Source organism: Sceloporus occidentalis, unplaced genomic scaffold (genome assembly GCF_023333645.1).
Source record: "Sceloporus occidentalis isolate IW3139 unplaced genomic scaffold, rSceOcc1.0.p SCAF_5, whole genome shotgun sequence".
Lineage (NCBI taxonomy): Eukaryota > Metazoa > Chordata > Lepidosauria > Squamata > Phrynosomatidae > Sceloporus > Sceloporus occidentalis.
Window position 1 is genome coordinate 41,228,635 of NW_028316985.1, and position 17,283 is coordinate 41,245,917.

At 38.4% G+C, this 17,283-nt stretch overlaps 2 protein-coding genes across 7 annotated transcripts in view; one reads left to right on the forward strand and one right to left on the reverse strand.

Moving 5' to 3' along the window:
- LOC149312057 (sodium-coupled monocarboxylate transporter 1-like) overlaps positions 1–8,706 on the forward strand; it is a 104,941-nt gene extending 96,235 nt beyond the window's left edge. The window contains exon 13 of the mRNA XM_089523863.1: positions 8,615–8,706. Coding sequence (XP_089379989.1) covers positions 8,615–8,645 — 31 coding nt within the window. The 3' untranslated portion in view covers positions 8,646–8,706. The remainder of the gene's footprint in view (positions 1–8,614) is intronic.
- Positions 1–17,283, reverse strand: part of LOC149312058 (anoctamin-4) — a 186,539-nt gene that overhangs the window by 51,377 nt on the left and 117,879 nt on the right. For all 6 annotated transcript variants that reach the window (XR_016281224.1, XM_089523859.1, XM_089523858.1 and 3 more), the window contains 5 exons: positions 14,252–14,296; positions 8,624–8,755; positions 6,551–6,657; positions 6,162–6,217; positions 4,761–4,882 (listed from right to left, as the gene is read on the reverse strand). Coding sequence is in view for 5 of the 6 variants with exons in the window: in XM_089523859.1 (XP_089379985.1) it covers positions 4,761–4,882; positions 6,162–6,217; positions 6,551–6,657; positions 8,624–8,755; positions 14,252–14,296 (462 nt within the window). In the remaining variant the exon portion in view is untranslated. The remainder of the gene's footprint in view (positions 1–4,760; positions 4,883–6,161; positions 6,218–6,550; positions 6,658–8,623; positions 8,756–14,251; positions 14,297–17,283) is intronic.

Sequence of the window (17,283 nt, forward strand, 5' to 3'; positions counted from 1 at the left end):
TGGGCTTTTGCAATTATCTTTCTTATGGTTTGACTTTGCTATGCTATGCCAAAGGCCGTCAAGTTGTTTTTATTCTTTTGCCACTGAGAAAGCTCCAAGAACTTCCCAGGTAAACAGCTAGATAAATAATGATAATGTGGCCCTTTGTTACAAGGACAGCAGGGCTGGCAGTATAAAGCCACACTGGCAACTGCTGCAGGTCTTTGTCTTTTCTTCCTGTCCTAATTATTTGGCTGACACACTGAATAGCAATCTGTGTCTGTTCCAATAAGAAGGAAAACTTAAAGCCTGTGAAATTTACAGCAAGTATTTACATGGCCTACTTGAATCCAAGACTATAATTTAACATGGAGACGCAAAGCAGAAGGAACACATTAAGGTGTTTTTTTTAATGTTGCTGCTACACACTCTCAAAAATGGATGCTTCCTCTTGTTCTCTCCCTACTTAAATGTGGCTTCAGCAAAATCTGCTCTCTCTTCTCTTGTTAAGACTTGTGCCCAGATTTGCAGATGCAAAAAAAAGCAGTACCCATGCTGTGACTTCTGACTTCATCCATAATTCTAAGACCCCAAATTATGCCAGCCTTAGGTCCAAAAGTAGATAGATCAAATTACTCTGTATTTATGAAGATTTATTAACATTTAATAATATACTTTAACATTAACCTTTAGTATTAAACTTATTAATCTTTAAAAGAACACAACTGGCAGTTGTTTTATAGGCATATGTAGGCATTGGCACCATTCATATCACATTACTATTTACTTCCAAAATGGATGTCACCACTGACAGCAGGAGTTAGTTAAACAACAATATGAACTGTATCACACACAATTAGATCAATAGTTCAGTCTCTCCATTATTCCGTGCCTGTCAGAAATGTTCCTTGGGTATTACCGCTGAGTGATACAGAAGTGTTCATCAGCCATCCAAAGCCAAAGGAATGATCAATAAAGTCAGAATGAACTTTGTAGACTAATTTTCACTTCTAACACACCCCAGTTTTGGCAACTCTACCTCTACCCTACCAGTTTAATCAGGTGGGAGCCTAGCACACATATAATTGTTCAAGACTGATATAGATAATAGTTTGATCTCATAAGCCTGTGCATGATTGACTCCATATTTAAGGCAGTTAAGTAAATTACTCTTTCATCCCCATCTCCCCTTCCTGCAGCCTCCATCAGTACGCCCTGGAAGGGTTAGTTGTCCAAAGGAAATATTGCTGAGTCTAGCTATGTATGTAGAGCTGTCTGCAAATAGTGACTGGTAATAGTTGTATATTCAGAGAGCTCAAAGATATATTGAACTTGCATAGGTTTCCCACCCGTCAAACTCTTGCACAGTCACTATAAACAGTATAATCACTCTAAAAACACTGTCATCACCCTGAGTTTGCCCATACAATTTAATAGAACAACTACATGTACCAAGTATACCTAGTTATCCATGATACAGTACGTCTGCAAGTTCAGAAACTGAAAACGTTACAAGTTGATAACTATGACCTTGTCGGATCAGCAGAATTCTTAATAACTTGATACATCTTTTTTGGTCTTATGTCAATATGAATAAATTAAATTGATTATCATCAAACTTACATATATCTTAACTGCAAAGTTGATGCCACTGCCAGCAGCCAGGCAACCATCCATGATGATATCAATGAACTGATGGGCCCTTACTTAAGAAAATAATTGCTTACAGAAGTACATAATATGATGTATATATTAGGCAGTATAAAGTGTACAAAGCGTACAAAGCTAATCAATGGTAAGAGATTTTTTTTTAAAATAATTACACATTTGGAATTTTTTTTGAGTTGCACTTAACAATAATGTGTAAACTAGATTCAGGCTGAGAAGAGATCGACCAGAACCTTTTACATTTACACAGTTTCTTTCCTTATTTATTTCTGGCAACTTTAATGGCCAGCTGGTGTGATTAAACTGAAATTAATTATTGTTGACTGTGCCAGACTGATGGCACTGCAGATTTAAGACTTTAGGTTTATTGCTAAAGAAAACATCAGTGGAACAAGCTTTCTCAGTGCTTTAGCAACATGCCTTCAGTGTGATCTGGTAAACTTCACTAGCAACGAGATGACAGGGCAGTTTAGCCGCCTTGGCACATTCACTCCTTGATATCTCTGAAGAACGCCTATGAGATCATGGATTGACTAATGGGCATTATAGTGTAACTTTCTCTAGGAGCGATTGGAATGCATTCTGAACAATATTTGGAAGCACCATAAGTGGTTTTGTATTCACTATTCAGCCAGACTATTTCAGCATTGGGATAGGAGGAAGGGAAAGCTGCCTCCTACATAAACATGGCACGGAAAACATACAGCCTGAAATCCTGCAGGTTAGTCTCAGCTAGAATAGCCCCACTAAATCAAATGTATGGTGATTCAACACATAGGTAAATCTAACTAATTCAATGGAGCTACTCTGGTCAGGTCTAACAATGGAATGTAGATCATAACAAAAATTTTTTTTAAAGCTAGCTTATAGTGTCACTGAGTACATACTCTTATGGTGCTGCCTCTTTTACTCCAGAAACTGGGGGCATCTGGAGACATGCAAATGCTGTTCAAATCCGATTGATATTTTGATTGATATAAGAGATGGAGTGCTGTAGCAGCTTAAAGACTAATTAATGTCACAGGTCAATATCTGTTCACAGGCAGAAAAGATTAAAAAAAACCAACAACCTGGAATTATAGTCACTTACTGGGCAGATCTCCTAAGTGGTGAAGCAGACGAGCAGCTTTATTTATTTATTTATTTATTTATTTATTTATGATATTTACATCCCCGCCTTTCAGCCCTAAAGGCTATCAGAGTGGCTAGGAGTGGCCTCTGCCTGCTCTTGCTACAATTGGCCCCAGGACTGCAGTGACAGCACAGTCTGCTCTCAAACTGGCCGCTAGCCAGAGCTGTTTTTCCCCACCCTATTTTCTGGTGGCTTCAGGCTACCTTTGGTGGCCATGGAGCAGCTTCTGGCTGCTTCGAGGGCATACGTCATCTGAATGACACATTCCTTTTGGCCTGTCTATTCTGGGCCTACGTTAACTTGTGTTGTGGTTTATATAGTGTACTATTATGTATCTGGGATATTGTAGCTATGTCCATCATTGTCACTAAATATTCAATTTAGTGCAGGAGTATCCTTTTCTTTTTTCTAGAATATGGGTAAATGAGCCTTTAGAACAAGGCCACACAGAATAAAGGTTTCATATGAAAATAAAACAATGCCAAAGCTGATGTAGGAGAGATCAGGTCTTGTTTAAATGTGTTTTCCAGTTGGGATTAGCTCCCTTCCATCAAAAGGCCATGGTGATGTTCCTTTGCAACAACCCAAACAGTGCTCTAAATGGTCCATGGAGCTGGGTCTATGTGCCATTTAAATTCCCAGACAACATTGCTCTAGGGTGTTGTGGGGAACAAAATTGATAGCTTGTTGTATGCCTTCAAGTCATTTCTAACTTATAATAACCTTAAGTTGACCCTGCTACTGGGTTTTCTTGGCTTAATTTCTTCAGAGGGGGCTTGCCATTGCTCTGACACTGACAGAGTGTGACTTGCCCAAGAAGACGCAGTGGGTTTCCATGGCTGAGCAGGAATTTGAACCTGGTCTGCAGATGTGTAGTCCAATGCTCAAATCACTACACCATGCTGATACCTACAGTTGCATCTGTTGCTTGCAGTCACAGACAGGAAAATGTTTTAAAAGGAGAGTCTAAGCAGGCTGCAGAAGGGGACTATGATAGAGTGTTAGGATTAATGATACCAGGTAATGACACTAACTTTGCTTCTAGAAAAGAAAAACTGTAGACTAACCAAACTCCTTTCACATTTAAAAATGAAAAATAATATAGCATTTGATCTACTTCAAAAGAAATGCATTTTTTTAAAAAAAAACCAACCCTAATGTTTCCTTGGAAACATTTACAAAGAAACAATCTGAAAACAAATACACAGAAAACATATCTACTACCAGTTGCTACATGAGATTGAAAATACATGAATACTCTTTTGTATACATTGTTAGCAGACTTTGAAACACCGTTGTAAATAAATAGCATAGAAGTGTTGTCCACTCTAAATTCCTGGTGGTGGCTTATCTAACCGCAATGCGGATGTAATGTCCCCTTTGGTAATGAAAGGCTGGAAAGGAGGTTGGCATGCTTCATTTTCAGCAGTAGCATATCAAACTTTGGGACTGGAATGAAAGCCACTATTTTTTGCCTAAGAATAATACACTGAGACCTGTGACTTCATACTGCAGTCCTTAAGTAGGCAAGATGCCACCCAGGGGTGCCAACAGATTTAACATTGCCAGAAATCTAATTAGCTGTAACTACAGAAAGAGTTTAACACTTAGCACAAGTGCATTGCTAGAGGTACCACTCTTTCTGATAGACTTCCCTAGGTAGCATGCAATATTGTGAATTACATACCAAACCCTAGGGCTACCCATATATTGAAGTCTTTGAGCTCTTTGAGCCCAGATTGGCCTCTCCGTTGAATACACAGATGGAACCATTATTGTCACAGAGATGTGCGTATATATGTGGCATGTGTTTATTGGTGGGAAAACCAAACCAACAACAACAGTAAAGGCTGAGTCTACCATATGTACATAGATATCACTGGAATTCACATGTTAACATTTTCCTGCATTTTCTTGTACAGGATAAGTACCCATACATGCCAAATAGTATAAATTTAAGAACTTTTAAAAAAGGTTTTACCGTACAAGATCCAAAGGCTGGTACTTATACCATGCTCTCCATGAAGCCCAGCACGCATAAAGTAAATGCCTGTGGTTTTCTGCCCCATGGGTTCTTATGGAATTTTTACTTCTGTAACTACCCTAAAATATATGATGTAAAGGAGAAATTAGTGGAGAAATATCCATTATTCAAACATATTTTCAATACATACAATCCATGTAATTGCACAGAATTAGTGTTTATATCTGTCTGCATGCAGAATATCTGTTTTGTATGTGTAAATAGGCACAGAGTAATAAACTGTGTGCATTTTCATAAATCTAAGGGATTTATGCAATCTAAGGGAGAGTTAGAGATGTATTGGATCTAACTTCATGGTCTGGTTTACTGTAATATGTTTTATGTAGAGCAATCTTGAACATTTGAAGCTTCATCTGACAGAAAATGTAGCATTTTATTTTCTTGTGGAAATAGGAAAAAATGAGCCCACAATAATGCTAGTACTGTATTTCTGAATTTGCACTAACAGCATAGGTGTGCTTCTACAAGGCACTTCTCTTGACATACAGTGCAGATGTGGAGAACTTATTTGGAGTAGTGGAATAAAAATAAAAATAAAATTTGGAGCAGTGGATAAAATCCCTTCCAAAGGCAAGCTGATGTCAAGGGGACTTAATTTAATTCTATCCCTGGCTAAAGTCATAAAATATGTAAACCATGTGCAGCACAGCTGGGATCCCAACTAAGGCAGTAACAACTGGAACACTGCTTTAGCCATAACTGTGTTGCTTCTATCTCTCCCACATGAGAAGTATTGCGAGGACAAGCTGCAATTTAGGGGAAATGGATCCCCTTGGTTGTCTCCAACTGCTGATCACAAACAATAGTAGTGATATATCTCTGCAAATATTTCCTGGTAATCTGCTGGGGCCAGTCTTGTTGAAAAGCTGGCAGCTAGAGTGGGACCTTCCATAGACCAGATTAGGTCCACAGGCATGGATTTCCCTTCCTTGCTCAAAGCTTTAAACAATCTCTGGTGAGTATCATCTTCAAAATGTTTCCATGAATCTGAGCTATTCTTTGAAGTCTTTATATCTCCTTGGAATTTTGGTCAGTGTTTATTGTACAATAGAATGATGATGTAGAAATATCTACTGTCTATCTATCTATCTATCTATCTATCTATCTATCTATCTATCTATCTATCCATCCATCCATCCATCCATCCATCCTCTAATATCCCAGAAAAGGAAAGACGAAGGGAGAAAGAAAGAGAGAAGGAAATAGATGTCCCTAGAAGCTCCTCTCTCTCTCTTTCTTTCAGGGAAAAATCAAGATTAATGTCACTGAGAACAATAATGGTTAAAGTACTTTAGGGAATGAACTCAGCCTGCTAGGAAAAACAAAATGAAAAAATACCTCATGAAGAGGAAATGCAGCTTCATAGGAGCCATTTGTAAGCAATCGATTCAGACCTAGAAACAAAAACATTCAATATACCACAGTCAGGACTGAAATCACTGCAATATAATAAGGCTGCATGTTGGAGGGGAATAGGAAATTCTTTAAAACATTTTAAAGGGTACAAACACAAGCAAAGCTAAAAATCAAAATACAGAAGCAACTACATACATTTTAGGGTTCTTTGCTACAGCTTGATATTTAAAGTGTAGTGTTGAAATTAAAGTACAAGACGATAGAGTACAGTGCATGAAAAAATAATATCAGTGTCATGGCCTCTTTTAAGACTATCAGCCTACATACTAGCAAAGGTTAATATGAAATAAAATTTGCTTTCTCACACTTACCAACTTTATTTTTTCCTTCCTCATATTTCACTCTCTGTAAAATATGATGGACAATTCTACTTCTTGTAGCGTTGCTGAAGAAAGTGTCTTTGTTGTGGATGATGAAGCTGTTTGTGAAAATATCACAAGAAAAGAAAAGAGTTATTGCTCATGACAATATAAAAAGTGTCATTGACATTTCTGACATAACAGCTGTAGATGAAAAGAATAAACAAATCAGTGCATCACAATATGGCATTTCTGCTCAGCAGGGTTACTTGGAAGACATTTCATAGGAAAGCAATTTCTAAAGCTAACAAGAGCAGCTGGAATGTACATCAGTAGAATGAAATTAGCTTTAGACATGTTCTCAGTCTGCTCAAATTGGTGCATTGGACAGATAAGACTGCAACCAAATGTCCAAATTTAGGAAATACAGTACTAATAGGTTAGACTTATTCTTCCAACCATTTCTCTCAGATAATTTGCATGCAATATTAATTTTTAAAATATATATTGAGGTTGGAAACATTCCAGATAGCAACTTTTAACTTTGGTTTAAACTTAATATTACACTTTAATAAAAGTGTACGCAACAACTCTGATTTATTGGAAGTTCAACAGATATACAAAAGTAGATTTTGAGCTTATTGTTTTGCTTTCATTTAACACTCGTTCATTTCCTGTAACACTCACAAAAGACATTAAGAGGTATTCCCATGGTTGAAAGTTTCACAGATCCTGATCTCATGCACAAATTATTTGTATCCTGTCTCATATGTGTATAGGAATATTTCTCATGGGAGGATAAAAAATGATATGCAATAGAGCCATCACAAAGTATTTATAGTATTCAAAGCATTCCAAGTGAATAAATGGGCCTAAGAGATGAGGTTATTACCTAGTTTTTTAAAGTCCCATTTTGGTAATGTACAGTCCTATGGGCATATGTCTTTTATTATATTTACTATTACATTGATTATATTATATTATATTAATACAGGATGAGTTTCCCTAATCTGAAAATTCAAAACACTCCAAACTCCTAAGTTATCTGTGTGATGACGTAGTGCCACAAATTTAGTGGTTCAATGTACACAAACTTAGTTTCATGTGCAAATTTACTAAAAATGCTGTATATACTTATCTTCAGGCTATGTCTGTAAGGTATATACGAAACATAAATAAATTTTGTGTTTAGACTTGGGTCCTATTTCCAAGATATCTCATTATGTAAATGTAAATAATTCAAAAACTGAAATACTTCTGGTCCCAAACATTTCAGACAAGGGATACTCAACCTGTACTATATTAATATTATATTTATTATTCTATTATAAACAGCAATAACAGTAACAATAATATAAATAATAGTGAAAGAGCTTGCCATATCTGTAAAGTAAAATAAAATATAGTTTTGGGTTGTGCTGTATATACTGCGACTTGTCAGCATTATCAGTTCTATTGCTGTTTGAATTACTGACCTCATGTTCTTGTTTTTATTGGTTAGTTTTTAATAACTGATTCTGTGTTATTTTTAAAGTTATGTTTCTGTTCAGGTTTGACTATATGGATAAAATGAATTTAAATAATCGGAAGACAATAAATATCAATGTCTTTGTTTTTCCTATCAAATAGATATATTGTGAGAGTCAGTGTAGTGTAGTGCTTTGAGTGTTCAGCTAGGGTTCTGGGAGACACAATTTCAAATTCCTGCTAGCTGTGCAGACCCACTGGGTGACCTTGGGCAAGACACACTTTCTCAGTCTCAGAAGAAGGCAATGGCAAACCCCCTTTGAATAAATATTGCCAAAAAAACCCATGGCAGATTCACTTTAGGGGTCATTGTAATTTGGAAGCAATTTGAAGGCACATAACAAAAACAACAATAAGAAGAAGACAGATTGTAGCTGTTATGAATTATGAAGTCCTGAAGATGCAGAGAGATGAAAATGTAGACTCTGAGCAGAATTTCGAACAGTGCAGTAAGGATCCAACCATAATAAAAGACTAAATAGCATTTTCTGTACCCTCCAATATAAAACAAAAACAGTATTTCTATGTCTCAACATTTGTTTGACTTAGAACACTCACTGATGAATCCTATGCTGACTGAATGGAGCAGTGTAGCAGTCATTCTCCTCCAAGTCTGGCATCCTTTCTTTGTCCAACCTCATCGGCTTTCTAGGTAACCATCCTCGAAACCTGCTTAACTGTTTCTCGATTCTGCAGCACACGAAAGGTAAGATCAAAGGATAAATAACATCAGAAAATTCAGAGTGAAGCAGATGTTTCCAATCCTATCCACATACCAGCATGCAAAATGAACAAAACAAGACAGATGTTCTGGAAAGTAATGACAGTAATATATGGACAGGCATCTCACCACTGACTTCCAGTATACACTTGTATAAGGTACAGCCAAATCAGTTTGACAACATGATTTATAAATTTGAAATATCAGGTGACAAGGTACCAGCACTTTACTTAGATAACTAATAGCTGCAGAGGGGGAACCTTTGGGTTCTTTTCTTAGGGCAACACAGCTATGTCCATGCTTTGCTAAACACTTTGAGAAGGCAGGAAAAGGGAATAAGGGGTTTCTTTTGTCTACTAAACTGGTGGTTCTAAAGAGAGCTGCTTCTGTGTGGGGTTCTGCAGACAGCCAAATTTTGGAGAGGTTATAGTTTTTTGTGGGTTTTTCAGGTTATGTGGCCATGTTCTAGAAGAGTTTATTCCTCACGTTTTGCCAGCATATGGCTGGCATCTTCAGAGAATGCTGACCTGGAATGCTGTCCTCTCTTCCAGGTCAGCATTCTCTGAAGATACCAGCCACAGATGCTGGCAAAATGTCAAGAATAAACTCTTCTAGAACATGGCCACATAGCCCGAAAAATCCACAAAAAACTATGGATGCCAGCCATGAAAGCCTTCGACATTGCTTTGGAGAGATTGTGGCAGATTAATGAAGAACTGATACTTGGAAACTGAAATAGGTAACTGGGACAAAGAGAACAATTCTTCCCAGTGTGTTCTAACGTTCTCAAAGGTATGAAGTTGACTCAGGTCTCAAGCAGATGGGCGGCTCTGTCCTCAGTTCATTTAAGCTGCTGCAAACTGAGTTCAAAGGGCAAAAGGGGGAGGAGAGAAGGGGCAGAATCTTGCCCCTCGCAGTAGGCTCAGGCAAAAGCAAAGTTCTGTAGCTTCTTCTTCACTGATAACCTTTCCCATCTTTACACTCTGATATTGTACAGTGTTGGAGGGCATGCAATCTTTGTGATGAATGGTAGCATTGCAATAACAGAATGTTCAGTCCAATGCAAAACCAAATGTATAATGGAACCACATGTACAACTCCCTTTCCATGGCCTTGGATTGAATGTGGATATTCCACATTTCTCCTTTTGTATCCATATAAAAGACACCACTGAGATTCTGGCCTATATGTTCTATTTAAAGAGAATAGTTTTCTGTTTGAAGAGCTGTCACAGGACAGTTCTCTATATTGTGATTTATTACCTTATTTTCTGGCAATGTGTAAGTGACCACTTACACATTGCCAGAAAATTTGCTACAATGCAGCAAGTCTCAATACAACCTAAATAAGCCCATGGCAATTTCATTTCCAGGAGTTTCCTCCCCTAGTTTCACTTAAATTCTCATTTTAATTGACAAACTATATAATGGAGATTTAAATATGACCATATCAGATTCATGGGCAAAAAGCTCTGGCAGCAGAACTTTAGAAAATTTAATCATTTTGCTTCCATTTGTACCCACTTGTATGTCACAAAGGGTATAATTTCAAAAAGATGGTTTGTCAGTTTGTCTCCACTTCACTGCCCGGGCATGCTACAAAATGTATGAACTCTTATTTCACACAAAAGTAATTTGGCTTGAGAGCTGAAAACAGTTAGAGTGTTCAGATGTAATCATCTCCATTCAACAGGTAACACACACAGCCACATACACACAAACGTACATAGGAAAGACTGCCAGTGAAGTGGAAATACAAATACAGAGATAGTTTATCCACACAAGGGAGATTATCACATAGGAATAAGAAATGGGATGTTCCCGTCAATATTGCGCAATTGCGCAAATATTATCACATGACATCGCTCTCATCCCGTTCTTATTCTGCTAATAACCTGTAATGGTCCTGTAATAAGCTAGTCACGGGAGTTTACCCTTAATAGGATATTACAGGCCAATTATAAGTTTATGACAGGAGCATCCCATTTCTCTCCCGTTTCTTATCCAAGTGCTATAATCTCCATAGTTTTTTGAGAAACAGCCAGCTGTATCTTTAGCCTGTGCTTAATGCCAAACTACACAGGAGATATATAAAGTCCCCCCCTCCCCCCCTTATTAAAGAAAAGTAGTTTATTGGAGGCTGCATGAAACTAATTGTTGAAAAGTTTTACAATTGGATGCTGATCACCCAGGCTCTGTATTTAAAACCCTAATGGGCAATCAGAGAACCCAGTTCTCCGATAGAATGCAAAGAGCTTTCATATATTCATACCATTTGCATCTTGTAATCTCTCTGCTGAATTGGTTTGAAATTTTCTTCAGGGCTTAGACACATTATGTTTTTCTACATTATAATGCCAAGGACCCTTAATAGTAAGCACCTCTGTCTTGTCTAGATTCAATTTCAATCTGTTTTTCTTCATCCAGCCCATTACCTCCTCCAGCTTTGCAGTCATTCAGAGACACACTAACCTTCGCTGAGACTGTTTTTGAAGGCATGGAGAAACATATTGCACCTAAAGAGATGACCCTAAAGGGGCGGCATCACACTGCCCCTTTGTGTGCTGGATTGGGGCTGCAGCAATTGCATACTATGGCCCTGATCCGGTATTTTGCTAGCTCCAAAAGAAGTGGCAGAAAGCTGCTCCTTCTGGAACCAGCAAAAAACTGTATTTGCCGCTGCGGCAGCACTTTTTGGCACTCCTTTTGGTGTGCAGCATCTGAACACAACTCCAAAAGAGCACCGTAAAGCTGCCTGATGTGTGGGTGGTTGGTTGGTCGGCGTGATGACGGCTTGGGGGTGGAGTCAGGGCATGCGGCCGCCATGTCCCCACTCTACCCCCAGCTCTTTTGGCCAGTCTGTTTAGCCTCTTTGTGTCATCAGTGGGCTAATAGCACCTTGCCTCATGTCTCCAGATGATCTCTCCCAGCAGTTTCATGTAGATGTTAAAAAACACTGGGAATAGAATGGCATCTTGTTGTAAGCCCTATAACAACTCCTTGTTTGAGGAGCAACTATCCCCAGTAGTGTTTTCTTAGAGGTGGTTTTGCCAGTTCCTCCCTCTGAAATACAACTTACAGCAGCGGTTCCAAACTGGTGCCCCGAGGAGCCCTTAGGGCTCCTTGTACACTTCCCAGGTGTTCCAAGGCCACTCCAGGAAAATCAAAGAAATAAAAATGAATGAATTTAAAGAATAAGAATATATTCTTATATATACTGTACTCCTAAACAATAACTTGTTAAGACATAGGGTAGGCTTCTTAGGGCTCCACCATAGAAATAAGGGCTCCATGTGTCAAAAAAGTTGGGAATCCCTGGCCTACAGAACCTATTGAATCCTAGAATTGGAAGATACCCCAAGGGCCATCCAATCAATCCTCCTGCCATGCAAGAATACACAATCAAAACATTCCTGACAGACGGCCACCCAGCCTCTCTTTAAAAACCTCGAAAGAAGGAGACTCAACCACTGTCGAACATCTGGTATTCATTTGTGATCTCCCATCCAACTACTAACCAGGGCTAATCCTGCTTAGCTTTCAAGATCGGACAGGATTGGTGCATTTAAGGTATTTCACTTAGCATTTAGCATGTGGTTTCATGTATATCTACTCTAGTTAGTATTGCTCAAATAACCTATCCCTGTTTCTATCATAAAAATATCAATGCCCCTCAAGTACATTCCTGTCTCGGGGCTTTCTAACACTGATTTTCATTTTCTAGAGGTATTCTATGCCTTAATTGATTTCAAAAGTTCATCCTGCTTTTATCTATCCATCCCAACACATTCTTTCCCTAGGGGAATCTGCCCCATACCTAATTACTCTTTTTTAAAAATCCAATTACTAAGTGGCTTGAGGGGCTATATCTCCTTTTATGAGTCCATCAGAGCTCTGAGATCTTCTGGAGAGGCCTTTCTCTCTGTCCTACCAACTTTTCAGGCTTTTCATGGCCATCTGTTGGGGATGCTTTGGTTGTGATTTCCTGCATGGCAGGGGGTTGGACTGGATGGCCCTTGTGGTCTCTTCCAACTCTACAATTCTATGATTTGGTGGAAACTAGAAAAAGGCCCTTCTTGGTGGCTGCTGCCAGACTTTGGACATTTGCTGGCCAGGATAGCCATATCCTTATTCTCCTTTGTCAGCAAGTTAAAACATTTTCATATCATCAACTATTAGAAACTTACTCAGATCAGCTTTTAAGATGGTGTAGTGCTGTTTTCAAGGTTTGTATGTAGTCTTTTAATTAATTTTAATATTTTTAATGTTAAATGCTTTTAACCTGAGAAATTCTTCAATTGGTTTTTAAATAACCTAAATTCGGTACTTTTATTGAAGGTTTTGCATAGTTTTAATCTGTCAAATTATACAGTTTCAGGGTGAAACAGACAGGCAGGAAAAAGTGTCTTGAAGCTACCTTTTCAGAAAGTGATCCAAGTTGCCACCAACTGCACAGCCGGCTCCCAAGGTGGCAGGGTGTGGCTTCTAGTCGTGCCATTGGGTATTTTTTTATTGTTCCCCAGACCATCCCTGCGCACCTTCGCAGGAGCGAACCACTAGCAACTGCCATCCATTGGATGACCATCCCTGTGAACCTGCACACAGTTCTATGTGCAGAGCTCCATCGATACTGGTCATTAGAGTAGAGACGTACCCATGAAGATGCTGGCAATGTACAACCATGCCCCCCCTTCACCCTCCCTTCACCCCATGCTGTTCTTTAACTGTCTGGCATGTGTATGTTTTACTTATCTCCATGAAAGGTGTCACTCTCTTTTGGGCACTGCCACCTCCACTGGTTGGGTATGGCAGCTCTGTCCCTTCTAAATGTGCTCCTGCAACAGGGTGTTTTTATGCACAATTAGGGTTAGGGTTAGGATAAAGTGCCCCTTTAGAGCCTCCCTGCCAGCGCTGCATTTAGACGTACAAGCAAAGGTGTGCATTTCCAGGAAGAAGTGGAAAAATCCAGCTCCTTTTTAGTCCAGCTTTTTTCCCCATAGGGCGGCTTGGGATCAGTTTCCGTCTGGCTTCAAGGTTTGCATCATCTAAATGCCCCGCCTGGAAGCTGGCTGGAAACCTGCTTATTTTGACTGTCTTTTCCACCCCTTAATCTATTTAATTCTGATTTTAATCTTGTTTTTAATTATGTTGCTAGCTGCCTTGAGTTTCATTACTGAGAGAAAAGCAGGATATAAATGAAGATAACAAACAAACAAATAGGGCAAGGTTGGTGTCACTTCCATTTTTGGTTGTAAGGGTTTCAATGAAGGAGCAGCTATTTCAAGGTTCTTTTCATGATAAAGGGTCAGAAATTTAATAAGAACCTACTTGAGAAATATGGATAAAGATAACAGGAGTTCACTGGGCAGTAATTTCTGTATTTACAGAAACAACTGTTCATACAAAAATGGCTTAATTTTTGCATTAATGTGACCGTATAGTCTTCACACTGAAAACATCACTGACCTGTTCAGGAACTTGTACCGGCGGTGCAGGTAATAGATTTTTCTCCTGGAAGAACAGCAAAAATGAAGCCAGTCGAGAAGAAAACCCATCGTCAGTTACAGTATGAACTAGCAAGGAAGGAAAGGAAATTGAAGATAGAAGCCTGTAAGAGGTGGAGGAAGAAACTAAAAAGAGAGATTAACAGACAGAACCATCACAGAATCCACAACAGTCTCAGGTATCATAGAAACTGTGAAAATATATTTGTTCTTATTACTCTTTCTTCTTCCACTTATATTATGCATATCAAGAGTGACTGGGAGGCATTTGCCTTTCAAAGAACTTTAGAAATCAAGGCCAGATTTTTGGAATGAAATGGAAATATAAATAAATGCAGTGATGTGCTTTAAACACATCATTATATAATGAATTATTATATAAATGGCATGTGCTTCAGACAAAGGAATATTCAAAACATTCATATAGAGGTAGACAATGCCTGACACTGGGTGACTGGCATAATTATGCATGCAGTACATGTACAGGTGATACTGGTGTTATTAACGATTTTCAGAGGTGTGATATGCATGCAGCACATACACAATATGTATGTTATTGATAGATGCTTTCAACCTCCTGTTACACTAATGAAAAGTGTTTTATCCTCCTTTTCTTGTAGCTGGAATGTGACTGCAAACATATATTGGCTGGGATTCCCATCTGACTTTAGATGTCAAATCAAATTGATTAAATAAGATAGGCTTTCCTTAATAATTTCCTTAAGATTAGCAGTGTTAGTCACTTGCAGAAAAAATAAGAGTCTTTCATGTATTGGTAAGCACCTTAAGTACTAACAAATTTTATTTCATCTGATGAAGTGGGACTTTATCTCCCCACAGTACCCCACAAGCTTACACCATAATAAAATGAGTTAGCCCTTAAGGAGCAAGAAGCTTTCCTAGTTTTATAAAATATGTAATAACAAGTGTTATAAATGAGTGTAGTTCTGTCACAAACTGCTTAGCCCAAATCATGAATCCTCCCTCAAATGAACATATTTTTAACCCCAGGGGATGAAGTTCTATTGTGAAAAATGAGATGAAAGTGTTATATTAAGCAAAACCCAGCAGTTAATGCTGTTGAATTCTGTGGAGACATGAGATGGACCCACTAATAAAATAGTTCAGACAAAAAGCTGGAGACATAAGGTTTATAAAGTTATGAACAGCATAGAAGCATGAAAATATTTCTTCTATTTCATAGTACTGAAATGGCTGACAAAAGGGAAGTACCTTGAAGTACAATGCACATTTCAATTACAGCATCAGATAGAGCTGATGGACTCTATCCTAAGACCTGTACAAGGGTTCAAATATGGAATTACTATTAATAGGCATGCAGGGGACTGGAAGGATCATGCATACTGGCCTTGTTCAACTTCCACATCTTGATCAACTCTGATACACAGAGGGTATTTTCATCAGCTCTATGCAAAAGAGCCTATTAATAAGTTGAAGTTTAGAGCAGGGTCAACAAATACAAATCCATGTAATCTTTCTTCTCACAGTATGAAATCTACACTGCACTATAGTTAGCTTCATAGTTAAATAGAAGCTCTATGTTCAGAGGTGATAATACATTTAAATTACCAGAATCTGGGGTGGAAAGTTGGCAGAGAGCTAGGAGATGGGATTTGCTTTTAGGGTTGGCTCTTCTATTAACAGAAAAAGTGGTTGTCTCATGCAACAGAGTAGGGGATAAAAACACACTATTGGTGGACAGACTTGTGTATGCCTCTTAAAACTAGCCTGTTGTCCTTTGGTGCAGTAGAAGACTATGTCCAATCATTGGTGTTGAAGAAACACCCAATTGCCAGTTATCAGTTTCTGTAGGTGCAACGGAAGGCAGAAAAATGCAGGTAGCAAAAATGCAGGTAGCCCTTGTTGCCCCCATGCCTTTTTGGTAAACTTTACAGAAATACCGGGATGATCATTACTGGAAACACTGCTGTGTTTGATGGACATTAATCAGATTTGGCATGATAATTCCCAAGCCTTTATTATGTAATAATTTGCTCAGTGTACAAGATACAGTCATTGTTAGAACTCTTGTAGAATCGTTAGATTGGCTAGTTAAAGAGTCCTTGTTACAGATGTTATGAAACATTTATTGTCCAAAATAAGGCTACCTTTCATCCTTTATAATGATGAGGGGTTCTTAGGCTCAACTCTCGCATATTTGTGTTTTCTGATATTATTTTGCATCTTCTTGTACCATGGAGGGGAGCAGGGATGCGGTTGGACTGTAGCTGCCAAATTATTCCTTATTATTGGCTATACTGACTATGGATGATGGGAGCTGCAGTCTAACATTATCTGAAGGGCCAGATGGTCCCTAACCTTGTTCTGCGCCATCGTCCATCTTGCATTTTCCACAGTGCAGTGCTTTTCTCTACACCTGGGCTGAGCATCATTACTAAGGAAGGTATTTCCATAAGTTCATGGCTGTGATGAAGGGGTGCTACATATAAGAACCTCTATGATTTCATGTCAGGGACTAATATGGGAGCTTGGAAAAAATGTACTTCTCGCTATACAACCTGCATAAAAATGTGGTGGCTATTAAGTTGCATTGTATCTATTTTATGCATTACAGCTTGATGTTTTTTAAAAATTTTAATTTATGAATATGTTAAATTAGTTATTTAAAATTAAAAAATATAGATAAAGTAAACCTCTGAAGAGTGTGTATGAATGTAAACGCTCAACCACTATTGAAACCGTTATTTAGTTTTGATCTTTCCAACTTGCTATACTTTGGCAAAGGAACTGATAGCTTTATGCAATAAGTCCTGGAAAGCATAGCAAATTGTGAGGAATGCTGGAGGTTGAGGTCCAGCAACATCTGGAATGTTGCACTTTGCCCATGCCTAACTTAAAGAGTAGATTTCCCCAAGACCCCTTGAAGATAAAACAAGAAGTTTTTAGAATTTGAGAATGTTAGCCACAGGCTCTAATTGTGCAATAAACCCTGAACTGTGTTTTCTTCAAGGA